At 37.7% G+C, this 27334-nt stretch overlaps 3 protein-coding genes across 6 annotated transcripts; 2 read left to right on the top strand and 1 right to left on the bottom strand.

Annotated features, from left to right (window-relative positions):
• The first annotated feature begins 850 nt into the window (after nt 1–850).
• Nucleotides 851–3732, top strand: LOC115978844 (REF/SRPP-like protein At3g05500). Its single transcript, XM_031100717.1, has 3 exons — nt 851–1182; nt 2164–2385; nt 2935–3732. Exons 1-3 carry the CDS (start codon nt 1144–1146, stop codon nt 3565–3567), a joined length of 894 nt encoding a protein of 297 aa, XP_030956577.1. The 5' UTR covers nt 851–1143; the 3' UTR covers nt 3568–3732.
• Nucleotides 3733–13841: 10109 nt separating this feature from the next.
• On the bottom strand, nt 13842–14702 carry LOC115980533. The gene is made up of 2 exons (XM_031102766.1): nt 14430–14702; nt 13842–14321 (listed from the first exon to the last, which is right to left on the bottom strand). Exons 1-2 carry the CDS (start codon nt 14700–14702, stop codon nt 13842–13844), a joined length of 753 nt encoding a protein of 250 aa, XP_030958626.1.
• A 3107-nt stretch (nt 14703–17809) lies between these two features.
• LOC115981578 (ATP-dependent Clp protease proteolytic subunit-related protein 3, chloroplastic-like) lies at nt 17810–25938 on the top strand. Of its 4 annotated transcripts, none has more exons than XR_004089382.1 (11): nt 17810–18194; nt 19592–19690; nt 21673–21795; nt 22739–22798; nt 23345–23441; nt 23544–23617; nt 24527–24580; nt 24672–24755; nt 24847–24972; nt 25286–25369; nt 25503–25938. XR_004089382.1 is itself a non-coding variant. In XM_031103846.1 (10 exons), the coding sequence occupies exons 1-9, from the start codon at nt 17880–17882 to the stop codon at nt 24940–24942; spliced, it is 1002 nt and encodes a 333-aa protein (XP_030959706.1). In that variant the 5' UTR covers nt 17810–17879; the 3' UTR covers nt 24943–24972; nt 25503–25938. The 4 variants fall into 4 exon arrangements, 2 of the variants coding, with proteins under 2 accessions (XP_030959706.1, XP_030959704.1); XR_004089381.1 differs by having other exon boundaries at nt 25496–25938; XM_031103846.1 differs by lacking the exon at nt 25286–25369.
• The last annotated feature ends 1396 nt before the right edge of the window (nt 25939–27334 follow it).

Here is a 27334-nt window from a genome sequence, read left to right as displayed (position 1 = left end):
TTTTTTTTGGGTAGAAACAACCTATTTGTATACTGCTTATTATTAATACAAATTTCTACCGACTTTAAGTCCCAAAAAGTAAAAGATGTGTGTCATTAAATTTTAAATAAAAATTGTTATATATGGGAGCCATCATAGTGCAAGTTATTTTAATTACAAAATTGGAAATATCTTTGTCATTTTCAATTAATTCATACAAATTTTGTTGAGGCTAAATTACAAACTATACCCTAAAATTTGGGAGTATTTGAATTTTACACCATGAAATTTCAAAATTTAGATGAAATTTGGATTTTACATCTTGAAATTTGAGAATATTTAGATTTTATATCCTAAAGTTTTAAAATTTGGATTTTACCCTCTAAAGTTTAGGGATGTTTAGATTCTACACTCTAAACTTTCAGAATTTGAATTTTACTCTCTTAATAGAAAATATGGAGGCTATTAATGCAAACATAATAGAATTTCAAGAGGTAAAATCCAAATTCTAAAATTTCATGATATAAAATTTAAGCATCTTCAAATTTTAGGGTGTAAAATCCAAACCTTGAAATTTCATATCTAAATTCTGAAATTTCAGGATGTAAAATTCAAATACTCTCAAATTTTAGAGGTATAAATACTTCCAAATTTTAGAGTATAAAATCTAAATCTTGAAACTTTAAATCTAAATTTTGAAATTTTAGAATGTAAAATTTAAACACTTTTAAACTTTAAAGCTGTAATTTGCCAATTTATAGGCAGACATCCCCTCTCCGTTCCTCTTTAAAAATTAAAATTCTAGAACAATTCCGAGCGTGTGCAATGTGCATGTCTGCATGTGCATTACTTAACCCCAAAGTAATATTCGGGAGAACGAAAAACCCGAAGTTAAGGGTCAACGCTAACTTGTTCACAAACCTCGCTTAAGCCAACACAGACCGCGTCGCGTCACCGCCAACCATCTCAGCCGTCTGATTCGTTCGTTTCGCACCAAGATTCGTGCCTCTTCTCTCCGTATAAATAACAACCTCGTATCTCTATCTCTCTAACAAACTAACAAACAAAGGCACACAATCTTGTTCTATTACAAAAATACAGTTTGTTTGATAATTTCTTTGATTCAGTGTTTCTATTTGTTCTTTTGATTCAATCACTGTGATCATGGCTGAAGGAGATTTGAAACCGCAGCAGCAAGAGATGGTACGGTCCTCTGATTCTAAATTTTTGTTTATTTATTTATTTGGGGTTGAGAATTGTGAAATTGGGATTTTGATTTTGAATTTTCATGTTTTTTTGGTTTAGAATTGAATTTGTAATTGAGAATAATGGAAAAACAATAATTTGATTATGCAAATTATCAAGTTTTAGATTATTGTGTATTGCATGAATACCGGTTTAGTTTGCAATTGATTCAAATTAAGAGTTATTAAGAATAGGGAGTGTTTGAAAATATTGTAACTTGTACCCAGAAGAATTGAGGTTTTGAAAATTTGTACTTTGAAAAAAAGGTGGAGTTTTTACATTAAGGATTTCTTTCACGATTGCATGAGTTGGTGAGTTAGCAGGTCGTGATTTGTGTTAATAACAGTGGTAACAGTAGTGGGTGCATGTCAAAATCAAACACAGCTTATGATGTTGGCAATTGTGAAAGTAAAACACAGTTTATTGAATATTGGTTTACTTTTATTTTATAATACCTTTGAGGTTTTGAAAATTTGTGCTTTGAAAAAAATCAAAGGTGCTGTTTTTACATGAAGGATTTTGTGCCCCAACTATTGTCAAGCCATATAAGTTTCACAATTTCTTTCACGATTGCTGAGTTAGTGAGTTAGTGTTGTGTGATTGGTGTTAATAAAAGTGGTATCAATATTGGGTCCGTGTGAAAGTCACACACAGCTTACGATGTAGGCAACTGTGAAAGTCAAATACAGTTTATTGAATTTTGGCTTATTTTTTATCATGTTTAGATGGATGAAGATGGGGGAAGGTGGCAAGAATATACTAAAAATTAGAGACTTGTTGAGGCGTTAAATTGCAACAATTTTTGAACATGGTGTGGGTTTTTGATGAAATAAGAAACTCCAATATTTATATAATTTGCCCCTTTTTGTTATTGAATAACAATGATGAATTGCAAGGCTGACATGGGATTTTTTTTGTTTTGTTTGTTTTGGGTGGAAGACTGAGGAGGAGCAAAGGCTGAAGTACCTGCAGTTCGTGCAGGTGGCTGCAATTCATACCATAATGTGCTTCACCAACCTTTATGTTTATGCCAAGGACAAGTCTGGTCCTCTGAAGACTGGGGTTGAGACCGTGGAGGGCACGGTGAAGAGTGTTGTTGGACCCGTGTATGACAAGTTCCATGATGTCCCTATTGAGGTCCTAAAGTATGTGGACCGCAAGGTGAGTCTTAGTCCTTAGTCCATTCTCATTGAATCAGTTGTTATCTTATTATAGCATGGACTGCAATTAGGATTATCATTGGTTACTGAATCATTTATCGTCTTACTATCATGTAGTGTGATTAGGATTGTAATGGGTACTGACAAATTTGCTTATTTGCTTATCATGTACTGTTCATATGAGCCCCAGTGCTGAAATGGCCATGCTGATTGTTTTTAGTGAAAGACATGATGTTCACACTTATACACCCTCAATTTGAATTTAGAATGCTGTTATCTCAAATATATACTTCTATTTATTAAATAATTTGCAGAGAGTAATGGTGAGCGATATCAAAGTTCTTAGTTTGCCCCATAACAGTTAAATTTTAGGAGATGTATCTCATCTTTAATGTTCATGGATGTGATACTATATGATTTATACTGGTTCTGGAATAGCCTTTATCATAAATTAGCAGCTGCCTACTTAAGAATTCTTTTTTGGTTGATATTTAACATAACTTTGATGAGTTTACCGTTTGTAATTTGTTGCTTGCTCACTTAATTGCAGGTTGATGAGTCTGTGATTCAGTTGGACCGCCGTGTACCCCCAACCATCAAGCAGGTTTCTTGCCAGGCCGTCTCAGCTGCTCAAAAAGCCCCAGTGGTTGCTCAAGCTGTTGCCTCTGAAGTTAAGCGTGCTGGGGTGGTAGACACTGCCTCTGGACTTGCAAAATCTGTGTACACCAAGTACGAGCCAACTGCCAAGGAACTATACTTCAAGTATGAACCAAAGGCTGAGCAATGCGCAAAGTCAGCTTGGCACAAACTCAATCAGCTCCCTCTCTTCCCCCAAGTGGCTCAAGTTGTTGTACCAGGAGCAGCTTATTGCACTGAGAAGTATAACCAAACAGTGCGTAGCACTGCAGAGAAGGGGTACAGGGTTTCCTCATACCTTCCCTTGGTCCCTACAGAAAAGATTGCTAAGGTTTTCAGGGCTGATGGAGCTGAATCAGAGCCAAAGATTGCTAAGGTTTCCAGGGCTGATGGAGCTGAATCAGAGCCAAAGATTGCTAAGGCTTTCAGGGCTGATGGAGCTGAATCAGAGCCAAAGATTGCTAATAATGTTTTCAGGGCTGATGGAGTTGAATCAGAGCTATTGATTTCCAGTGAAAAAGAGGCTGCTGCTGCGTCAGCTCGTTAAGGTTGTGCAGTGTGATGTTATTTTGATGAAAATTTTGATGACATGGTAATACCTGTGGAGAAAATATTTGTTTTACTCCTTTTTTTTTTTTCTTTTTCTTTTTCTTTTTTTGAGTAATATTTGTTGGGCTTTCTGATAATAATACGAGTTTACATTACTGATGTATAGTTCTGCTCTCTCTTGCACAATCTTCCTTCAGTTTTCGATTACATGGCCTCAGTTATCCCAATCTTTGAAAATATTATCAATATATCACGGTCTCAATGTGTCCCTCTTGCAACTCACCAAAAAAATAAAAATGATGATAATAATAATTGTATCTTAATTCATGATTAGCCTCTCACAACATTTTGGTTTTCATTGAACAATACTTGAGATTTACAATTCCCTAGTCTTTTTTGCAATTTTCCTTAATTAAGTGGGGATGTCAATCCAAGAGATAACAACATGGTGTCAAACTTATGAAGTTAAAGTAATTTATTTAAACTACCTTTCATTTCTTTTTTTGTCCCTCTACTGAGAGAGAGGCCTGCCATGGTTAGTAAATAGCAAAATTATGACCGATGTTAATGGAATGGGTGTAAATTGCAAGTTTTTATAGTAAAGTGGATATATCTAGAAAAGTTGAAAGGTATAAATAGTTTTTTAGCCGAACTAAACGAATTAACAACTTTTACCCAAAAAAAAAAAAAAAAAAACTTTAACAACTTAAAATTTGCTTACAAGCTAGGCAAACAAAATGGTATCGAAATCTATATTTCGGCCAAGTTGGTAGAATAAGCTCACATTCCTTGTAGAACCAAAATCAGCATACCTAAACCTAATGCTTAAAGAAGGAGCCTTTTTTTTATTTTTTGTATATATAGGTATATATATGGATAGGTTGTAATAATGATGTTTGAGTTTGGAGAATATTGTTTCATAAAGTGAAAATACAAGTTCTGAAATTTTCTAAGTGAAAATTCGAAATTCAATCGATCAAAGTTTTGGCTCGATCGATCGAAATGGTAAGAAAATAATCCTAGAGCTTTTGGATGAATCAATCGCTATTCGATTCTTGTTCGATCGATCGAAAAGCACACTCGATTGATCGAAAGTTGTAAAATAGGATTTTCTGCAGAATTCTCTAGTAACTGTTCCGAATGTTTGAAGAGGTATCAAGTTTTGTGAACGGTTTTATGAAACATTTTGACTCTCCATACATACTTTTTGATGAAATATAACCCTATGAGTATAAATAGAGACTTATGTTAGAGAGAAATACAAGAAATCCTGTTGTTATTCTCCATAATTTTTATCTATAGAACCTAATATCTTAGTTGCATCATAGAGACAAATTTGCGATAACTCTTTAGTAACAATATTGTGGGGGCAAATATTGTCTAAGAAAAACGATATTGTGGTAAATATTGTCTAAGGAAAACAATATTGTGCTTCCAAGTTATCTATTTTCTGCTTGTTTTTTGTGTTAACCTTATTCTTCCATTATTACTTTGTGTAATATCCCCAACACTTTTTTTCATGTAATTGGTATATAGAAATCCCATGAATATATTCCTATTGACTACAATTTTGAGCTTTTTGTTTTTTATTTTAACTTTATTTCAAACATTTAACTTTTAGCTTTTTATAAATAAACTAGCTTTTAGTTTTTTGTCTTACATGATGCCAATAAATTATTGAAAATAAAATGTACCTAAATTGTAATATTAAAATGGTGTTTAGATGTTAATTTTTGCAAAGAGAGGGAGCAATTGGATGTGCCATTATAATTATAAATCTATGAAATAATTTTTTTTTTTTAAATTGATAGATATGAAACAAAAGAACAAACTTGGCTGTAACTTAAGTCTACAACACCATTTAATATCTTTTTATTAGATGTGCATTTTTGATAAATTCACAATTCAATTATATTTTCTTCTTACATTCTCTATGCTTGTGAAATTTTCAAAAGATCACATATCAAGTTTAAATTTCAAGTTTTGTAGTTTTAAATTATATATAAAAAATAAATTTATGAATTGAATAGTAAATAACATCCAATTGGCATGAAATTTGAAATGTGAGTTAAAAACATAAAGAATATACAATTTTTTTTTTAGTAAAAAGAATATGTAATTTAACATTTAGATTTTCAAAATATGTAACAATTTTAAATTTTTTTTATTGGGAGTTGTAGCCTTATGCTAGTATAGTGGTGTGCATGGGTCGGGTTGAGGAGTTTTTTAAACTCAACCCATCATGATGGGTTAAAAAAAATCCAACCTAATCCATGTGAACTGGGTTGGGTAAGGTTGGATTTATGGGTTGGACATTTTTTTTTTTAATTATTATTATTATTATAGGGTCACAATTTGCGGCCCATGCCTAAAATGTATGGAGTCTTGGCCCAATGAGTCCAATACAATAAATTTGTAGAGAATGAGTCAAAGAATTAGGACCCAATGAGTTGGGCAACGGCTAGTATTGAATTACATAACAATCAAACACAAATAAAGGATGCTGATATCAATAGACTTTCAGTCCGAAGAGGTTAAACCTATATATAATGATCACTCTTGGGTATCAGAGTGATTTAAATTGCAATAATATTTTCTCTCTCTATTTTCAATCCCCTTCTCATGGAGGGTCTCTCACATTATATAACTCCTTTTGGATCATCTTGATCCTACACTTGTTGATTATCTGAGTCCCTACTTGAGTGCCCGTCCTATCAGACACTCTTTTCAGCCTTCTGTGAGTTGTGGTAGCCAAGACAACACTGTTTAGAGGTCTTCTCCACATAAATGCAGTCAAAAAAGTAGCTGCAATGCATTTAATGCAGTGGTAGCAGCTTTTCCTTAGATATTTTGAGTTTCCTTCCTTCTCGTATGTTCATAGGGCACATTTTTATTACTAGAGCCTTTTGGAGGGTCACTTTAATCGCTAGAGTACACACTTGGACTACATTCGTCGTATCCGAGGAGGTATTCCTCCTCGGATCACCTTCCATTCATCCCCCGCTTATGAGACTTTAACTGGGAATCTCTTAATAATTATTTGCTCCTCCTCGGACTTGTCAACGTCCTCGGACAAGGCCCAAGGCCCAATAAACTATTTTGGACCCTAGTCCCTCCTACAATAGCCCCTCAAAATTCTGATTTTTCCCTCCCATCCGAGGAGAAAAAGTGGGGTTTTAATTTTTAAGAGATAAGATCAACTGATTTTTTGATTTACACGTGTGAGAATGCAGCTTTACATGCCTCATAATTGTTACTAACGCTTCGTAGTCTACAAAGTGTTATTAATTACTCTAGGTGGCTTTATATCCCCCGCATCCAACGGTGAAACGCAAATCCAATGGCTGACATTTCTTCTAGTATTTTGAGCGGGAGTACTCCCACCCATCTTTTCCTTCTATATAAAGCCTTGAGAGAACCCCTTTTCTTCTCTTTTTTACAAATCTTCAAGAACTTCAGAGAACTTTAGCGCCCAGTCTTCACAAAACGCATTAAACTCTTGAGTCTCCATAGCCATTTCCTGTAAGAAGTTTTTCGAAAAATCTCTAAAAGTTTCAGAGATTAACATACGAGTTCCCGTAAGTCTTCATTTCTTTATATTGCCCTTTTTCCTCTCGACCTTTCTCCTCGGCCTTTCAGTTTGTTTAGATGGGTAGGTTCAAGCATTTAGTAGACACATCAGTCGGTATGAAGGGTTTTAGGGCTAAGTATAGTATCCTACAGGGGGTGGTTTTAGAATATTGTCCCCCGGACCGAGTATTGAATGATAGAGGTGTGGGTCAAGTCGTCATTCTCATGATTGCTTTCATAAAGGGAGGAATGAAGCTTCCCATGGGTAGGATAACCAGAGACTATTTGATCAACCATAGATTGACCCCCTACCAGTGTGCACCCAACCTATTTAGGGTCTTGGGCTACGTAGATGTCCTGAACAAGCAAATGGGCTTAGGGCTCACGTGGCACGATGTGGTTCACATGTACGAGTGCCACAAGCTTGCCGGTGCGGATTACTATCTCAAATCCCAGTTCGAGGACGTCAAGCTGATATCCTGTCTCCCCAAGTCCAATAAGGGTATGAAGGATGACTACCTAATTGTCTTAAGGGAGTAGAACGACAGTCTTCATTGTCCAACTCGGGCAGGAGATCCAGGTGTGGTACCTTTAGGATCAGTCCCTTTGGAAGGGGACTTAACCTTTTTAGCTTTACTCTTTCTACTTGACATTTCATTTTCTTTTGGCGAAAGATATTCTTTTTTGGCGATCTGACCATGATTTTCTTCTAGGATTTTTTGGCAGATAAAAATCACGTTGCTCCGAGGATCAGTTTAACTAATGTTCAGGTTCTCAATTACCTTCTGAGGTCAGAGATTTTTGTTAGCGAGGACAAACAATTGCGAGCCGCTCACCTAATCTTGGATTACGAGCCTCTGTCCTGCATCTTTCAAGATGTAGGCCAAGCAATAAGGACTGGGAGTTCAAGGTTAGCTCAGATCGACGTCTCTAAGCCAGGATTTTTGGCTCGAAAGGATCTTCCCCCGATTGCCTTGCCAATTCCACAAAACCTCCCACCAGCTACACAACCACTTTCATAAAATCTTCCTGAAGCAGCAGCATTTCCTGAAGAGGAGATTGCCTTATCTCGTCTATCATTAGAGGAGGAGATAGACAAATTCCATTTCGAAGAAGAAAATAATTCGAGGGCTCCTTTAATCAACATCTCGGACACCGAGGGTGAGTCGGATAGGAATTCCGGTATTTGCACTCCTATTCTTGCAATCGCCTGCCCGGACAACTCCTCCGACGAAAAGGAAGATAGTATGGCTTTGAACAAGGGCAATAAGAGTTTAAGGGAACTCATGGCTACCAAGGGTAAGGAGTCAACATCAAAGGCAGCCCTTAAGTCCCAAGTTCTCTCCAATCTTCCCCCTTCCCCTCCACAGGTCCCCACCGACCTCGGCCTAAAGCCTAACCCTGACCTGAAGAAGAAAAGGCCAGCTAAAACGCTCGAGGAAGGCGAGGTGGGTCCTCGGAAGGGGACAAAGTATCAGTATGTGATCCAAGAGCCTCGGGACAAGAGGTCCCAATCCGTGGATAGTTAGGAGGAACAAAATAGGGTTGATGTGCGCATGACGCAACGCACATGGAGCCCTCGGCTTGAAGTGGATGGGGCTCCAATTCCTTGGAATGCCTCGGTCTGAGAATATCAGAGGGACCGGGCCAGATACATAGCTAAAGCCCTGGAGCAGCCCATACTCCTTCCCAAGGATATGGACGCTTACAGGCGTTTCACACAGAATGATCTCTTTATGTCTCTGAAGAGGGACCTTGCTATGGTAAAACAATTTATCTATTTATGAACATAAATGCTAAATCGTGTTTTCGTTTTTAACTCATATTGTTTATCTTTGGGTAGATTACTCAACAAATTTTTGTGGCCGAGGAGTGGTACCATGACGCTCGTAAGCAGGCCGATGCTAAGGCCTTTACTCGTGTCGACATTGAGAAAACATTGGGGGCTGTTAAGTAGGAACAATTTGAACTGACTGAGAAGCTAAAGGAGGCGAATTCAACTCATTCAAGTGCCGAGGCCGGACTGAAAACTGTGGAAAGGCAAGCTGAGGATCAGCGCTAGAAGTTGCACTTAATTGAGATAGATTTAGCCACTGAGAGACAGTTGGTCTTAGATCTCAAAGTCGAGTTGCAAAAAGCCAAGGAAGAAGCTCAGTTGGCCAGGGAAGCAGCCAAGACAGAGAAGAGAGCTTTATATCAGCTTGATGTAGAGGAAATGCAAGTAAGGCTTACCAAGGAGCTATTAGAGGTGTGCAAGGACTATTGCAACGTGACATGGGACAGGGCCTTGAGCGTTGTAGGAGTCCTTGCAGATTCTATTTAGAGGTTGCTTGAAAGTGTCTACTACCATCCGGAGATTCGCGAAGTCTCGGCTCCTATCTCTTCTCCTCCTGCCCATGCCCCAGAAACTTCCAAGCAGCCTTTGGCTATCCTAGATGCCCTCCCTCATCCTGAAATTTCGAAGGGATTCGGTCAAGCTGGCGACCAAGGCTAGGGGGCTGAAGGGAAGAAGGGTAAAGGCAAAGGCAAAGGCAAAGGGAAGAAGCTCTCTGCCAAGCCTAAAGATGCTGCCAAGGAGAAGGAAGTAGAGGCCGAGGCTCAGGGAGCTGATCCCCAAGCTAAGGATGTTCCTACTTCTCAGCCAAGCCAAAAGAAAGATCCTCATGCCCTTCTTGCTGCAGCTTAGCCCTTAGGATTCCTTTTTTTTAACTCCCTTTGTAGTAATTTAAAAAAAAAAAGAAAAAGAAAAAAAGACACTATGTTCGTGCATACAATGTACTATCTTTATCACTTAATGAGAATGTTCTTCATTTCATCTTTTGTTCTTTTGCCTTATGTAATTTAAATTTTTTATTACATAGCTTTGAACTAATGTCACTATGCCTTCAATTAAAGCCTACAATAATAAGCTGCTTAATAATCTGACTAAGTGTCAAGAGTAAAGTTGTGAATTGAATCTTAGGTAATGAAGACTGACATTCATAGACTCATATCATGTGAAAGAGAACAAAAGAGGTAGATAGTCTGCACATTGCACATAAATATAAGTTTAAATTTGCCTTAGATCTATTTTGGCTTTAGGTTTTGTTTAAACATTTATGTATATGCCTTTGAGTATTAATTTTGCCCCAATATGTGGCTCGAAAGACCAGACATATTTTAAGATTTGTTTGATACTTGAACAATTATCAGAAGTAGTTAATTTCCCCTAAGCCTGTGGTCCGAGGAGTTATGTAGGACTTAGGTTCTGTTTAACACTTGAATAGATGTCAAAAGCAGTTAATTTCCCCTAAGCCTGTGGTTCGATGAGCCATGCAGGATTTAGGTTCTGTTTAATACTTGAATAGATGTCAAAAGCAATTAATTTCCCCTAAACCTGTGGTCCCAAGAGCCATGCAAGGTTTAGATTCTATTTAATACTTGAATAGATGTCACAAGTTATTAATTTCCCCTAAGCCAGTGGTTTGAGGAGCCATGCAGGACTTAAATTCTGTTTAATACTTGAATAGATGTCAAAAGCAATTAATTTCCCCTAAGGAGCCATACAGGGCTTAGGTTTTGTTTATTGCTTGAATAGATGTCATAAGTTATTAATTTCCCCTAAGCCTGTAGTCTGATAAGCCATGCAGGGCTTAGGTTCTGTTTAATACTTGAATAAATGTCACAAATTATTAATTTCCCCTAAGTCTGTAATCCAAGGTGCCATGTAAGGCTTAGGTTTTGTTTAATACTTGAATAGATGTCACAAGTTATTAATTTCCCTTAAGCCTGTGATCTGAAGTGCCATGCAGGACTTAGGTTTTGTTTAATACTTGAGTACTTTGAGAGACAAGAAGCACGATGCCTTTATATAACAAAAGAACTTTTTGAGAAAGGAAATTTTCATTAATAATAGTACATTTTCAAGTTGTTTACATTCTAAGAGCGTGGTATTACATGCTCATCTAAATCTTCTAGAAAATATGCCCCTATACCAGCCACTGAGGTGATGCGATATGGTCTTTCCAAATTTGGTTCTAGCTTTTCCCATGCTGGGTTTTTTGTAGAGCCCAGAACTTTCCTCAACACTAAGTCACCCGGTACTAGTGGCCTTAGCTTTATTTTGGCATCATAACCTTGCTTGAGTTTGTGTTGGTAGTACGCCAATTGAACCATTGCCCTTTCCCTTCTTTCTTCAATAAGATATAAGCTTTTCTCTAGCAGCTCATTGTTGCTGCTTGGATAGAATGAGCTAGTTTTTAGCATTGGAAAACCCGTTTCTAGAGGAATAATAGCCTTGGCCCCATAAGTCATCGAAAATGGGGTCTCTCTTGTTGATCTGTGAGGTGTGGTTCGATACGTTCACATGACGTGTGGCAGTTCTTCTACTCATCTTCCCTTCACGTCATCTAACCTTTTCTTAAGTCCGTTCACTATGACCTTATTAACAACCTTGGCTTGCCCATTCTCCTGGGGGTAGGCTAAGGTAGAATATCTATTAGTGATTCCCAATTCGCAACAGTACCTCCTAAAGGCCTTACTATCGAACTGAAGACCATTGTCCGAGATGAGGGAGTGAGGGACCCCAAATCGGATAACAGTATTTTTTCAGACGAATTTTTTGGCGTCCACATCTCTGATGTTCGATAAAGGTTCAACTTCAACCCATTTAGTAAAGTAGTCAGTGCTGATGAGCAGATATCTTTTGTTCCCTGTTGCCTTGGGAAAGGGCTTGATGATATCCAAGCCCCACTGAGTAAATGGGCAAGGGCTCGACAGTGGATTAAGGATCCCTCCTGGTTGATGTATGTTTGGCGCAAACTTCTGACATTGGTCACACTTCTTCACGTATTCATGTGCTTCTTTCTGCATGTTTGGCCCCCAGTAGCCTTGGGTGATGGCCCTATGAGATAAGGACCTGCCTCCTGTGTGGCTTCCATAAATCCCTTTGTATAATTCCTCCAGGATTAGTTCTGAGGCCTCAGGGTATACGCAGAGCAGGTATAGTCCAAAAAAGGAACGTTTATACAGCTTCTAGTCTTCGGATAACCAAAACCGAGGAGTTTTTCTCCGTATCTTGTCAGCCTCAATCTTCTCTTTAGGCAAGATGTCTTCCTTCAGAAATAGTACTAGAAGGTCCATCCAACTAGGTCCCACTCTGACCTGGTGGACATAGATGACTTCTCTCTTCGTCACTGAGGGTTTGTATAAATCTTCCACAAGGATGACTCGGGGTAAACTTTGAGCCGAAGAGAGAAGTCGGCATATGTGTTTCCACTTCTAGGGATATGCAATAAGCTAAAAGAATCAAAACGTGATTGTAGGCGTTTAATTTGGTCTAAGTATCCTTGCATTCTTTCGTCTCTTACTTCTAATTCCCCATTCACTTGGCCAACGACCAGTCTTGAGTTCAAAAATATGTTTACTGCTTTTCTGCCCAATTTCTAAACCACGGACATCCCCTCCAGTAGGGCCTCATATTCAGTCTCATTATTCGTGGCTGAGAAACCCAGTTTTAGTGATTTTTCGATGGTAATCCTTTAGGGGAAATTAGAATTAGTCCCACTCCAAAGCCCCTTTGGTTCGCTGCGCCATCAATATATACTTTCTAGCATGTGGGCCCTTGTAGAGAGATTGCGCCAACTGATTTTTCATCCATGTCTTGCGTCTCTGCTTCTTCTTTTAACAAGAGTCTAGCGAATTCAGCCACCAAATCTGTGAGGACTTGGCCCTTGACAGAGGTACGAGGCATGTACCTGATGTTAAAAGCCCTTAGAATCATACCTCACTTAGCAATTCTCCCTGTATAATCAGCACTCCGAAGTATGGACCTGAGCGGAAGCTGGATTGGAATGATAATTATGTGTGCCTGGAAGTAATGGGGAAGCTTTTGTGTAGCTTGAACCACTGCTAGGATAGCCTTTTCTAATGGTAAGTAACGGATCTCGACTTCATGCAACGATTTGCTCACGTAATAAACTGGTCGTTGTACGCCGTCGTCCACTCGTATTAGCACTAGGCTTACTGCATGAAGGGCCATAATGATGTAGGCAAACAAGACTTCATCGGCCTCGGGACTGGACCTGATTGGTAGCCGGGATAGATATTCTTTAAGTTGTTGGAAGGCTAAAGCACACTCCTCGGTCCACTAAAATCCCTTCCATTTATTCATTAAGAGGAAGAAGGGTCTGCACTTGTCTGCCGACCGAGAAATAAAATGGTTTAAGGCCGCAATCATACCGGTAAGCCTTTGGACCTCCTTGGGATTTCGAGACTGTTGTAAGCTATTGATAGCCCTGATTTGATTGAGACTGGCCTCGATCCCCCTGTGGGTCACCATATAGCCCAAGAATTTTCTCGATCCTACCCCAAATGAACGTTTGGATGCGTTGAGACGCAGCTTGTGTCTCCTCAGAATTTCAAAGATGTCTCCGAGGCCTCTCACGTGCTCGAACACCACTTTACTTTTTACCACCATGTCATCTATATAGACTTCAATGCTCTTACCCAGCTGCGGCTCAAACATTCTGGTCATCATTCTCTGGTAGGTGGACCCTGTGTTTTTCAAACCAAAAGGCATCACCTAGTAATGGTAGTTTCCAATGGGAGTGACAAAAGCTATCTTTTCTTGGTTGTCTGCAGCCAGTGGTATTTGATGATATCCTTGAAAGGCATCTAAGAAGCTCATCTGAGGATGGCCCGCGGTCGCATTTACTAATTGACCTATCCAGGCATAGGGAACAGATCTATCGGGTAGGCTTTATTCAGATCCGTGAAGTCTACACAGACTCGCCATTTTCTGCTCTTTTTCTTTACCACTACAGTAATGGCCAACCACTCAGGGTAAAAAACTTCCTTGATAGCCCTTGCTTTCTTAAGCTTCGTCACCTCGTCCTTAATAGCGTCAGCATGCTCTTTCAACGGGTGCTGAGGTGGTTGCTTCTTGGGAGTAACGGATGGGCTAACATTTAGATGGTGGTAGATAAAGCTTGGATCAACCCTTGGGGCCTCGTAGGCATCCCACACAAATATGTCCACGTTTTCTCTAAGAAACCCAATTAGCTCTTCTTTCTCTTGGGGAGGTAGTTTCGAGCCGACTTGAAAGAATTTTTTCGGATCAATGCCAACAGCAACCTTTTCTAGATCCTTGCATTTTGCCTCCTCGGTTAACTCATTACTAGGCAATACCGGCGTGGCTGATTGCTATAAGTCCCTTTCAGTGGAGGTCGATGACTCAGCATTGGGTTGGCGTGAGATGGCAGCCATCATGCACTGTCTGGCCATGGTCTGATTCCCCACAATCTCTTTAACCTGGCCTTCCAACGGGTACTTCACCTTCTGGTGCAGGGTAGAAGAGACAGCCCCTAAGGCATGAAGCCAAGGTCTAGCCACAATAACTGTGTAGGGTGAATAAGCGTCAACTACAATGAAATCCACCTCCACCACATCCAATCTGGCTTGTATGGGCAGTCTAATCTGACTTCTTGGAGTAATGGTCTTTCCCTCGAAACTTACCAGAGAGGAATTGTATGCTGTTAGGTCCTCGGGTTTTAAGTTCAGCCCCTTGTACAGGTCGGGGTACATTACTTCCACAGCACTGTCTTGATCTACCGGCACTCTCTTAATATCATATCTTCCAATCCTGAGTGTGACTACCAGAGCATCGTTATGGGGTTAGATGGTTCCGATCTTATCTTTGTCCGAGAAGCCCAGCATTGGCGAGGCTTTTTTCTTGGCCTTTTTGGAATCTCGATCGTTGTCCTAGATGGATAGCTGAGCCACAGACATCACTCTGAAAGGACAAGAACCGGTCTTTCCCGAAGTAGCAAGAATGACATTTATCGTGCCTATAGGAAGACTTAAGAAGGTGTCTCTCCGGGACTCCGGATTCGCCTGTCCTTGTTGACCACTGGAATGGTGCAGGAGATGCCTTAATTTTCCCTCTCGGACCAGCCGATCCAAGTGGTTCCTTAGATTCCGGCAGTCCTCGGTGGTGTGTCCCGGTTCTTGGTGGTATTGGCAATATAGGTTTTGGTTGCGCTTCATGGGATCTCCTGCCATCTTATTTGGCCATTTGAAGAATGACTCATTCTTGATTTTCTCTAAAACCTGATGCACTGGATCTCGGAACACAGCATTGACTGTCTGCGCGTTGGCAGATTTGGATTGTTGTTATTAAATCGGTCCAACCTGAAGTCCCTTCTCTCTTGAAGGATAATCTTTGCTTTACCTTTACCCAATTGCTAGTCTTATTCAACCCTTTTATACTTGTCGATCCGGTCCATGAGCTAGCCCAAGTTGGTGACAGGCTTTCCTGTTAGGGACTTTTTTAAACCATGCTCAATTGGGAGACCGCTCTTGAAGATGCTGATGGCGACGTCATCAAAGTTACCTTCTATCTCATTGTACATCTCCCAATATCTATCCGAGTATGCTTTCAGGGTCTCCCCTTCTCACATGGACAAAGACAGTAAAGAATCCAAAGGTCGAGGAACCTTGCTACATGTGATGGAGTGAGACCTAAAGGCCTGGGTGAGCTACTTAGAGGAAACTATGGAGTTTGGCTTCAGGTCATTGAACCATCTCATCGCCACTGGTCCCAAGCTGGACGGAAATACTTTGCACATCAAAGTCTCGTCTTTGGAATAGACGGCCATCCTCTGGTTAAACTGGCTTACATGCTCTACGGGGTCCGTTCGACCATTGTACATGATGAAAGTAGGTTGATGGAATCGTCGAAGGAGCTTAGCCCCTTCCATCTTACATGAGAAGGGTGACTTAGAGATTCGATCCAATGCCTTGCTCATGGCATCGTTTACTAGGCCTTTACGAGACGGGCTCTAATGTCTGTGTTTATGGTGGTGCTCTTCCTCATAAGAAAAAATCTCACTTGGTGGGGTTTTTGACCTTTACCTATAATTGTCATCCCCTCCATCATTAGAGGACGCATTCGAATTGGAAGGGGACCGCTTCCGTTGCGTATGACGTAGTTTCTTTTTTAAGTCATCAATCTCTCGCTGTAGGGCTTTGTTATTGTCTTGCCTTTGGGACACGTGACTTCCCACCCTAGAATGGCTTCTGCTTGTATGGGTAGTACGCATATTACCCTCTCGATGTCTCTTTCGATCCCTTTCCCGTTCAAGGTTAAGGAAATTGTCCTGTCATTGAGAACTTGTAGGCTTCGTTTGGTGTGGACCTAACCCCACCATGTTTAACCGTTGCACTCACTGATACACCAGTTCTCCCCACAAATGGCGTCAATTGTAGGGTCACAATTTGTGGCCCAAGCCCAAAATGTATGGAGTCTTGGCCTAATAAGCCCAATACAATGAATTTGTAAAGAATGGGTCAACGAACTAGGTCCTAATGAGTTGGGCAACAGCTAGTATTGAATTACATAATGATCAAACATAAATAAAGGATGCTGATATCAATAGACATTCAGTCCGATGAGGTTAAACCTGTATATAATGATCACTCTTGGGTATCAGAGTGATTTAGATTTTTATAATATTTTCTCTCTCTCTATTTTTCGATTCCTTTCTTATGGAGGGTCTCTCACATTATATAGCTCATTTTGGATCATCTTGATCCTACACTTTTTGATCATCTAAGTCCCTACTTGAGTGTCCGTCCCATTAGACACTCCTTTCAGCCTTCTGTGAGTTGTGATAACCAAGACAGCACTGTTTAGAGGTCTTCTCCACATAAATGTGGTCAGAAAAGTAGCTGCAATGCATTTAATACGGTGGTAGCAGCTTTTCCTTAGATATTTTGAGTTTCCTTCATTCTTGTATGTTCATGGGGCACATTTTTATTGCTAGAGCCTTTTGGAGGGTCACTTTAATTGCTAGAGTACACACTTGGACTACATTTGTTGTATCCGAGGAGGTATTCCTTCTTGGATCACCTTTCATTCATCCCCCGCTTATGAGACTTTAACTGGAAATCCTTTAATAACTATTTGCTCTTCCTCGGACTTGTCAACGTCCTCGGATAAGGCCCAAGGCCCAATACACCATTTTGGGCCCTAGTCCCTACAATTATTATTATTATTAAATTGAGCATTAAAACAACATTATCACAAATAAGAGCAAATTTATAACCAAATAATCATGATCATAACATCAAGCAAACACAAACTATATGAGAAGAATTTAGGGTTTGGGTTTTATTTAAGAAGAGGGGCAAAAAAGTAAATAATAAAATTATATAATATATTTTTAAAATTTTTAAAATATATTAAATATAGGTGGGTCAGGTCGGGTTAGATAGATTTGTAAATCTCATGACCTGAACCCAATCCAACCTATTGTAATAAAAAAAAAAAAAAAAAAAAATTCATGATACAACGCAACCCACCTACTCTTAAAAACCAATCGAACCTGATGGGTTGGGTTGGGTCAGATTGGGTCGAGTCGGTTTTGACATGTTTATTGTACACCTCTATATACTACAACCAAACTTTATCCTAAAATCAATTGACTAACTTGATATATTTATTATTTATGGTTCTTTAAAAAAAAAAAAATTAAGCACTTTTTAAAACTAAAATATAATCAAACCATATACTCATAAAAATACTTATCCCCCCCCCCCCCCCCCACCAAAAAAAAAAAAAAAAAAATTTTGATATCTTCCTCACCACTCCATTTCTTTCTGCTTCTCAAAACAGAAAAAATAAAAAAGAACCCCATATAATTTCTCTGATTTTCACCACACAAAAAACAGAAACACAAACCCAAAAAAAAAAAACACACCATGGCCACCACCCCTCTGCACTTTCCAATGGCCTCTTCACTTCCCTCAGCTTCAACTTCCTTATCACAGTCCCTAAGAAGAAGAAGCACAAAGGGTAGTTTCAGGAATTTGAGGACTACCCTTTGTGCCATTAATGCCCAAAACAAATCCAAAATCCCCATTCCCCCATTCAACCCTAAGGACCCGTTTCTTTCCCAACTCGCTTCTGCTGCTTCCAACTCCCCAGAAACGTTTCTTCACAAGCCTGTCAAGTCTGATACTCCTCCTTACTTGGATTTGTTCGACTCTCCTAAGCTCATGGCTACACCTGCCCAAGTCAGCTCTCTCTATTTCTCTCTCTCCTTACTATGTATTAGTGTTTGTATATGGTGGTATGTTTGTTTATGCATATGGGTTTCTGTTTGTTTTTGTTTAGGTTGCTTTGGCATGATATGAAATGATTGAGCTATATATGTATCTGGGTGTGTGTGTTTTGGTCTCAGGTTGATTGTATTTGCCTTGGAATGATTGAAATTGTATATGTTGTAAGTGAATTTGTTTGTGTATTTTGCGTGTGTAAGTGGGTGATGGGTTTCTGTTTGTTTTGGTTTTGGTTGCTTTGGTATGATATGAAATGATTGACCTTTATATGTATATGGGTGTGTGTTTTCTGGTCTAGGTTGATTGTATTTGCCTTGAAATGATTGAAATTACATATGCTGTATTTGAATATGTTTGTGTATTTTGTGTATGTAAGTGGATGTGCACTAGTGAGGAAGACTGAGTTGATTCAAGTCGAAGGATCTGAAAAAAAGGTTGAGGAAGGTGTAAAGTAATATTAGTAGATTTCTTTTTTAAAAGACATGTCGATTTACTTTGGATAGAATAGAATTGTGGAATAAATTACATGTGATTGAGTAGCCAACCCAAAATTTTTGGGACTAAGGCTTGATTGGTGTTGTTGTTGTATGTAAGTGGGTGGGTTTGTTTTGGTTTTTGTTTGCTTTGAGATGATTTAAAGTGTGAATAAATTTGTGTACTTGTGTATGGAAGTAGGCGTGTGTGTGTGTGTGTGTTTTGCTTTAGGTTTTTTGTGTTTCTTTGAGATGATTGAATCATATATAGAGTATGTACATGTTTGTGTAACTGTGTATCTGAGTGTATGTGTTGGGTTAAATTGCTTACTTTTCCTTTGAAATGATTGGCATGTTGGGTAAACTTTTATTGAGTTTGATGGTCAAGTTTTGGTGGGAAAATAGTTATGGATAAATATTCTGGTTTGCTTTAATTGGTAGATATTTGATTAGATAGGTTTGAGTAATGTTTTTTGGGTAGAAAAAGATTTGTAGATGAGTTTTCTGGTTCGTTTCAAGTGTGATTAGGTTTTGATAGAAAAGCTCTACTCAAAAATTGATTTTGAGTGTGTGTGAGGTTATTGTTATTTTTTTCTTTCCGAGAAAACCTTTCCTAGAAAAGTTGTGGGAAAAAAAAAAAAAAAACATTTGTAGGAAAATTGTGTTGAAAATTATGAGAATTAATTCTAAATTATCAGCCTGTATGATACCTCATTTATAAGTATGGAGACATTTCTTTGATTTAATTTTCATTTTGTGCTGAATGAACCGAGTTTAAAGTTTTTGCGTATACTAAATTTTTATCAATTGATTCCTTTGGTTTTTCTTTTAAACTTTTACTTTTTTGGTGAAATGATAATATCCTCATGCTTGAATTAGGTGGAAAGGTCGGTTTCCTATGAGCAAAGGCCAAGAAGGCCTCCACCGGACTTGCCTTCCTTGCTTCTTAATGGGAGGATTGTTTACATTGGCATGCCTGTAAGTGCTTCAATCTAGCATTTCAAATTTTCCTTCTTGTAAAATCTGTTCAATTCTTTTGTGGGGGGTTGGGATGGGTTTTTATATTTATATTTATATTTATTTTTATTCTTAATAAATTTGTTATTGCAGTGAAAATAGCCTAAAGTGAGCCTCTCGCGGGTGGGTAGAGTGGGCAACATGTGTTCATCTTTCTTATAATGTGTAGTCCTTTGGGATGAGATACTTAAAAAGGGGAATTTATTTTAATGTTCTGAAAAGATATACAATTTGATGTAGGATAATTTGAAGGAGTTTGTCTATGTGTGTTTGTGGTGGGCTTAGGGTTAGGAAAGAAGAAGAAATAGAGAGAAATTAGGCTGTTCAGGGGCTGTATGAACTGTACCCGTGAATAGTAACTTTAGAAAGAGAAAATGAAGAAAAGAAAGAGAAGAGAGGAGGCCAATGTGCCTATTTCTCAAACACTCAATAATTTTATTAATCAACTCTCTACCTCCCTTGAATACATTGAGCAAAAAAAAAAAAATATATATATATATATATATTTTGATAGGTGATCAAAGATTTATTTCATAAAAAGGACATCATGTTCACGATGGTGAACACTCAGAACTTAAAATGAATACAAGTACCTTAGGAAGAGATACGAATAGAAAGAAGAAATTCAGAAATGGAAATACATTGTGTAAAACCCCAAATTTTACCCCATTTAAATAAGGTACCAACTAGTATAGGCTTCAAAAGATCTATTGATCTCACAATATCTTCAAAAGTACGATTATTACGCTTCCGCCAAATCAACCACATCAAACAATCTAGAACCATATTCCAGCTTGTTTGAATGACTATGTATATAATGACTATTTCTTGTACTAGTAGTAATAATACTTCTACTAGTACTTTGACTCCTAGTTTGACTAGCAAACCAAAACCTAATTGAATTAAACCAAAGCCCATACATAAAGACCCATAAACAAAATAAGACTTATTAATAAAATAAAACTCATGGCTCATAACTATGGCCTATACCTAACAATTATAAAATTACTAAAATACCCTTGACTCTAGAATAACCAAATAGAATATAAAAAACCTAATTAACTACCATATACACTATTTTTTGGCTTTGCCTTCGCCCTAGGCTTCCAACGAGGATATTATTTTTTGTACCATGCTATGGTTGCGCCATTGCAATTCCATCAGATTACTAGGTGTTGACATGGAAGAAATCATAATTTTAGGGGAAGGTACTAAGCTTATAACTCTTGTAACTTAGCAAGGCTGAAACAAGGACTCACCTTCTCTTTCATAATAAGAAACTGAAGAGCTATCATGACCTTTTAGTGTCCAAGCTTTCAAATAATTTCAGCTTGCAAAAAACATAAGGCATTAGTATTGGGATGAAGTGGTTATTTAGGAGTGCTGGTTTCATACATATTGGTTGTCAAACAATTCCGTCAGTGTCAGCTAAGATTTCTTTAGGATTATCTTTGTATTATTATTATTATTATTATTATTATTGGATTCATGGCCCTTGCTTGTTATTGTAATTCTTCCACTCTAGGCCATTCTGTAGTTAGATACTTATGACTGCTTGATGCAGATAGAAAAGATTGCATGTTCCATGCTTTCCCTATGCATTTTAAATTCAATGCAGAGATATTTCTTTGCAATTATCATCCATACTCATTTGTTCACTTCACAGATGGTGTCTGCTTAGTGAATTATGTTCCCTTTTAACTCGATATAATAATCACTGCAGAATCATTGCATTTGATAGACAATTGCTATAATAATAATAAATAAATAAAAGCAATGATAGTATTTTGAAGTGATAATTGGGTTCTGAAGTCTCTTCAACAATCACAGCGTCAATTTTCTTGCATTTTGATTAATTTATTTGCTGGTGATGATTCACAATAATTTTATCTTACAATTTGATGTGCAATCTGTGTGACAATCTAACTATTTGTATCTCTCAGTTGGTGCCAGCTGTGACAGAGCTCATTGTAGCAGAATTGATGTACCTGCAGTGGTTGGATCCCAAAGAACCAGTATATATTTATTTAAATTCTACAGGAACAACTCGTGATGATGGTGAAACAGTAAGCTTCACATTGATTTCATTGTAGGACACTATAAAATGTGATCTATATGCAGTAGGCTAGGTATTGTGTGTAATATTTGATAGGTTTGCGGGTAAGCCATTTTTGATTGATCTAATCTAATATGGATTAAACCCAGTCAGTTTGAAGTAGTCTTGCTTGCAATATGGGTTTGTCACTTTTAGGTGACCCAATTTGTTACTGCTGTAAGTTGAGGTTTGAATTGGTGAGTTTGGACAAATCAATTCATTCTTCTTTATTATTTGATTACAAATTAAATTTAGGGCAAATTACACTCTTCCACCCTAAACTTTCACCCCAATTACACTTTAATTCATGAATTATTGAAACCTAGGATTGAACCCCCCCCCCCCCAAAAACCAAATTTTAAAGTCATCACATTTAACCCCTGTCATCTATTTTGGCATTAACTTAATTCCAATGGAATGTAACTTTGAAAGACGAATTTGCCTCTCTTCAATCTCAAAAACCAACAGATGGAAAGAGGGTAAATTGATCTTTCAATTCAAAATTCAGTTAGGCAGGGGGACATTGAAATAGAGTTATAACTTTGAGGGGCCAATCGTGTGTTCTAATAGTTCAGGGGGTTAAGTGCAATCGAGGTGAAAGATTAGGGTGGAAAAGTGTAATTTGCCCATAAATTTATAATTGATATATCCAACTAAAGTTTATATTGTAGGTGATGTGATATTTGACCAGAAATTATTTGTCACAATTAAGAAACAATTTAAAAACAGAATTCCAATTAAATATTCACATTGATTTGTTTTTTTTTTTTGGCTGCTTCAAGTATAATTTTCAAAATTATTTGCTATTGAATCTAATTCCTCTCTCTCCATACCATTGTCATTGCAATTATTATTATTATATTTTTAAATTTTCAATGCTTTAATTTTGTGGAGTTAAATTGCTTTTCATTCAGGTTGGGATGGAGACAGAGGGTTTTGCAATCTACGATGCAATGATGCAATTAAAAAATGAGGTGAACTTATCAAAATTGTCCTCTTCCTACTAATTAATGCATTATGTTGGTGGCGGCTGTAGTAGTGTGGTTTAACAGTGGTGGTGGAGTTGCTTAGCAATTTGTAGAGTGGCAATTGCAGTGAAGGTGTGGCTGTGGAAATGGTGGCAATTTGGCTGAAAAGTTGGTTTGTTGCTGTATTGATGTCTGGTGATCAATGTAGGTGGTAATGATATGGCACAAATGGACTGGTTACAGCTGTGGTTGGATGAGATGGTGATTTTGATTGGGGTTGTTAATATGATAAATAGTCTAAATATGATCATCTCTTCACATCCATTTCTGTCAGCCTAGGATGCCCCCTTCCCTTGCAGCACGTCAAGAAACTTTATTTCAACACAAAGCTGATGGATAAGAAGTATTTGCTGGATGTCCCAAATGGTTATATTATTGAATAGTCCATCAAAACCAAATCCATCTCTTATTTATTGGACTATGAGATTTGATTTCAATACTTTCCCTGCTCTTAGGTTCTTTCTTGTTATATAACTGTTGTTGTTTACACAGATACATACCGTTGCTGTTGGGGCTGCTATAGGTCAGGCTTGTCTACTACTTGCGGCTGGAACTAAGGGTAAACGGTTTATGATGCCGCATGCCAAGGGTATGATGTAGTTGGCTTTTTTAGTTTGTATTCTTGTCTTTTTACACTTCTATCCTTTCTTGTCCAATGTCATATCAAGTGTTCACTTGAATTCTTTCTCAGCCATGATCCAACAACCTCGTATCCCATCATCTGGGTTGATGCCTGCTAGTGATGTTCTAATCCGTGCAAAAGAGGTAAGCTGAACCCTTTACAGTGCTTTCTATCACCTCAATGTGATTGGGAAATACAGTTTCCATGATGAAATTGTCAGTTTGTTCCACTTTCCAGTAGCTGAAAAATGTATTGTGTCGTTGGATGGCTCCTCTGTACCTAGGTTGGAGGAGTCAAAAGAGGAAGGTTTTATTAAAACTATGATAATGTGATTGCAGGTAGGAGTTGAGTCTGTTTTCTTCTCTTACTATTAGCTACTGTTTTACAAACTACATTTGTTTGACAATGATAAGTGTTGTAATATACGCACAAAACAATAAATGAATAAAATAGTAAACATCACACAAAATTTAACATAGTTTGGCTCACTCCAAGGCTACATCCATGGGAAACATCAACTAAAGTCCACTATCAATAAAAAAAATGATTACGATCACACTCACTAACCCTCACAAAAACTGACTCAAAACCCTGATACACCCAAAGGCGCCCTTGTACTCACTAACACGCTAGACAAAGCTTAGTCTTAAACTCACTCACTAGACAAAGCTTGGTCTCCTAACTCTCACACTTGACAAAGCTTTGTCTTCAAACTCTCACACATTAAACAAAGCTACACCACCACTCTATTTATAGGGACTGCCACACCTCCTTACATTTTTCTTTTCCATATGGGGGACTAATATGCCTAATAGGATTAGTGTTCTTATCAATGCAGGACTAACTCATAATATGATTAAATCACCTCCTTGTTATTCTTGGAAATAAAGTTGAATTCCAAAACCAGAAGGAAACCTTCAAACTTATCCTCTCATGGACTGGACTTCATTAATAAGAACTAATCATGTGTGTGAGCTACTTTTCAATTCACAACCTTTTGAATAACATTATAGTTTTGCAGGAATTATCATAGTGCATAATTGCTTTTGCAGGTAATTACAAACAGGGACACACTTGTAAAACTCCTGTCTAAGCACACTGGAAATGTAAGTCTGACACATTAGATGCTTTGTTAACTACAATATGAGAAAAAAATAATAATAATAATAACTCACAAATAATTTCACATTTTCTTAGTCAGAGGAGACAATAGCTAATAAGATGAGAAGACCATTTTATATGGATTGTACAAAAGCTAAGGATTTCGGGGTCATAGACAGAGTAAGTTGGTACATTTAATGTTTCTGTAAGTTGTCTTTATATGTTATTTCATTTGGGGCTACTGAACTAATGTGGGAATGCTGGAATCCAGATTCTTTGGCGTGGTCAAGAAAAGATAATGCACGATGTTGCCTCTCCAGAGGAATGGGACAAGCTGGCTGGCATCAAAGCTGTAGATGGAATTTAGTCTCTCTTTAGCAATATACATCATGCAAGTGTGAGTACCTATCGTTGATTCTTTTTACGTCTGGGAAAAAAATCCAGTGGCATAATGCCATAATGTTCACAATCATGGAAGTTGATTGAAAATCACTTTGGCTCAACCAAGATGTTTTCTTCTTCTTCTTCTTCTTCTTCTTATTTTTTTTTGGGGGGCAGGGTGGGTTTAGGGGGGTGAGATTGTGAGAGGGTTTTTTTAATTTATTTTTAGAAAGTTTTGTCCTTATGGGGAAACAAATTTGCATCGATACTCATTAGGGATGAAATCAAGGTGTGCAACTGATTGTCCCTAATGGCTCTTATCTTTATAGGATTTGAAATCTGACTATCGTCTAAGCAAGGCCATTAAAGAAAATTAGTCACTGATATAGGGATCATTTCTAATTTCTTGCAAGGTGCGGCTATTTTCAGAGTCTATTTTGCTTCTTCACTGACTTCATATATGAGTATCATGTTTAAAAAATAAAAACATAAATAAATCTTTTGGAATCAATCAATCTCTAACATTGCTGGTTTTGCAGGAAATAGGTAGCTACTTCTTCTGAGAAAGTTTTGTTGGACCTAGTAGCTGGAATATCTGATTCATGTGCAGTCTCAAAGCTTTATCCTTGTGAACGATATTCTTGTGCACAAACAGGCTGAGAAGTGACGGGAGGGTGGCTTCAAATTTTACATTGATAATCTGTACATGTTTTTAATAATATGTAATATTTAAGTTTTTTAATCTTCACTTACATGTTTAATTTTCTCATTCTAACATAGAGAGCATTTCCATTTTCTTAACAGCAACTTGATTTCTTGTTTGGAGCCAGGGTTGGACCCATGATCATCTACTATTCCGTTTGGTATTATTGGCCCTAAATGAAATGTGCTGCGTTTAATTCTTACCTGCAGGAGGAAATGACATTTGAGATTGACCATAACAGTTCTTGGCCTTGTTTGTTTATGAAGTTTTTCCCTTATAGTACATTAGACTGGAGTGACATTCTTTATGGATTTTCATTTTCCTTTTGTGCTACATCTAATTAGCTTGGCTCATTTTAGTCTGATTTATAGTTTATTTTATTTTATTTTTTATTTTTATTGGCTGAAAACACAGTATTCACAATTTAGGAACCCCTTAATTGCACTAGGGAAAATAGAAAATCAGAAAGACATCAACCTTTGCTATTGAGTCTGTTAAGAAGAATATTCCCAAAGTCTGATGTGTTACTTGGGGTATTTCTCTTCGAAACTCAGGATTAAATCTAGTAATAATTAGGGGGGTGAGCAATGTACACCGCTGCAACCAACCGGAGCCGAGAAACCACACTGCACCTGGGGTCGAACTGTTGGAGCCAAGGCCAGCGATTGGAGGTCATGGGTCTTTCCGATGCCGGTGTGGTGATGCAATCGGAATTGATTTCCAGTAATAATATTTTAATATACTTAATCTACATTTTTACCCCTAAAACTAAGTGAAACAGCCCGTTTCGATCACTGGGCTTTAAAAAAAAAAAAAAAAAGGTGTAAAATGATGTCGTGGAAGGCTTGGGTTACAAAATTGAGTAACCATATAAATTCTTTTTTTCCAAACTCTAAATTCAGAACTCTCACACCTGAAGCTGCAGCTCACGCCAAGTGAGTCACTCCTCTGCTAGTCTGTCGCAACACCGTTGGTAAGTTTCAATGTTTGTTTCATAGTCCACAAGTGCTGAAACTTATTTTTTTCCCACTCAAAATCTCATAGTCGACAAGTACTGAAACTTTTTTTTTTTTTTTCCAACAAAGAGATTTTAAGGGAGACTAAGAGAGTTCTCACTCTTCAATCATTTATCCGGACTCTTCAATCATTTATGGGAAAAATGTAATTACCAATCAATAACTAATGATTCCAAATATTGCTTAGTTTAGATTTTTTGTATTTTTATTTTTATGTTTTTTGACTTGGGGATTTTGAGCTACTAAGTTAGTAGAGGTTGTAGAGTACAACAACTACTGTGGTACTGCCGTACTTCTTATTAGACACTGGCTTTTGTTTATTTGTTGTAGGATAAATTCATTGTAAAGCATTTATTTGTCAAAAAATTTCTTTGTTTGCTTTTTTACATTCAAATCAACATAAATTTCACTTGCATTACATTCTTTTTTCTTTTTCTGCCTCTCTATTGAGTTGAAAAATAATAAACTGATTAAACCAACCACTAAAAACTGCACCTCTATAAGTCAGAAAACCAACCCTAGACGGTGTGCATCAGTTCCAATTATGAGAAAACCGATCCCTATCAGTTAGGTGATAAATATGGGATAAAATCAAGCTGACCGAACCGCGCACACCCCTAGTAATAATCATATTTGTATAGAACTAGTAGTAAAACGTT

Source organism: Quercus lobata, chromosome 3 (assembly GCF_001633185.2).
Source record: "Quercus lobata isolate SW786 chromosome 3, ValleyOak3.0 Primary Assembly, whole genome shotgun sequence".
Taxonomy (NCBI): Eukaryota; Viridiplantae; Streptophyta; class Magnoliopsida; order Fagales; family Fagaceae; genus Quercus; species Quercus lobata.
The sequence above is the reverse complement of the archived record's forward strand: the minus strand, read 5'-3'. Positions and strand labels throughout refer to the sequence as shown.

Bases quoted from the DNA above. Each gene is read 5' to 3' on its own strand.
- LOC115978844 (XM_031100717.1), top strand. From the start codon at position 1,144: ATGGCTGAAGGAGATTTGAAACCGCAGCAGCAAGAGATG. The intron at 1,183-2,163 runs GTACGGTCCTCT...TTTGGGTGGAAG, and splicing joins AACCGCAGCAGCAAGAGATG to ACTGAGGAGGAGCAAAGGCT. The intron at 2,386-2,934 runs GTGAGTCTTAGT...ACTTAATTGCAG, and splicing joins TAAAGTATGTGGACCGCAAG to GTTGATGAGTCTGTGATTCA.
- LOC115980533 (XM_031102766.1), bottom strand. From the start codon at position 14,702: ATGTACCCCGACCTGTACAAGGGGCTGAACTTAAAACCCGAGGACCTA. The intron at 14,322-14,429 runs GTTAAAGAGATT...AGGGACTTATAG, and splicing joins AGTACCCGTTGGAAGGCCAG to CAATCAGCCACGCCGGTATT.
- LOC115981578 (XM_031103846.1), top strand. From the start codon at position 17,880: ATGGCCACCACCCCTCTGCACTTTCCAATGGCCTCTTCACTTCCCTCA. The intron at 23,442-23,543 runs GTATGATGTAGT...ATTCTTTCTCAG, and splicing joins TATGATGCCGCATGCCAAGG to CCATGATCCAACAACCTCGT. The intron at 24,581-24,671 runs GTAAGTCTGACA...ACATTTTCTTAG, and splicing joins TGTCTAAGCACACTGGAAAT to TCAGAGGAGACAATAGCTAA.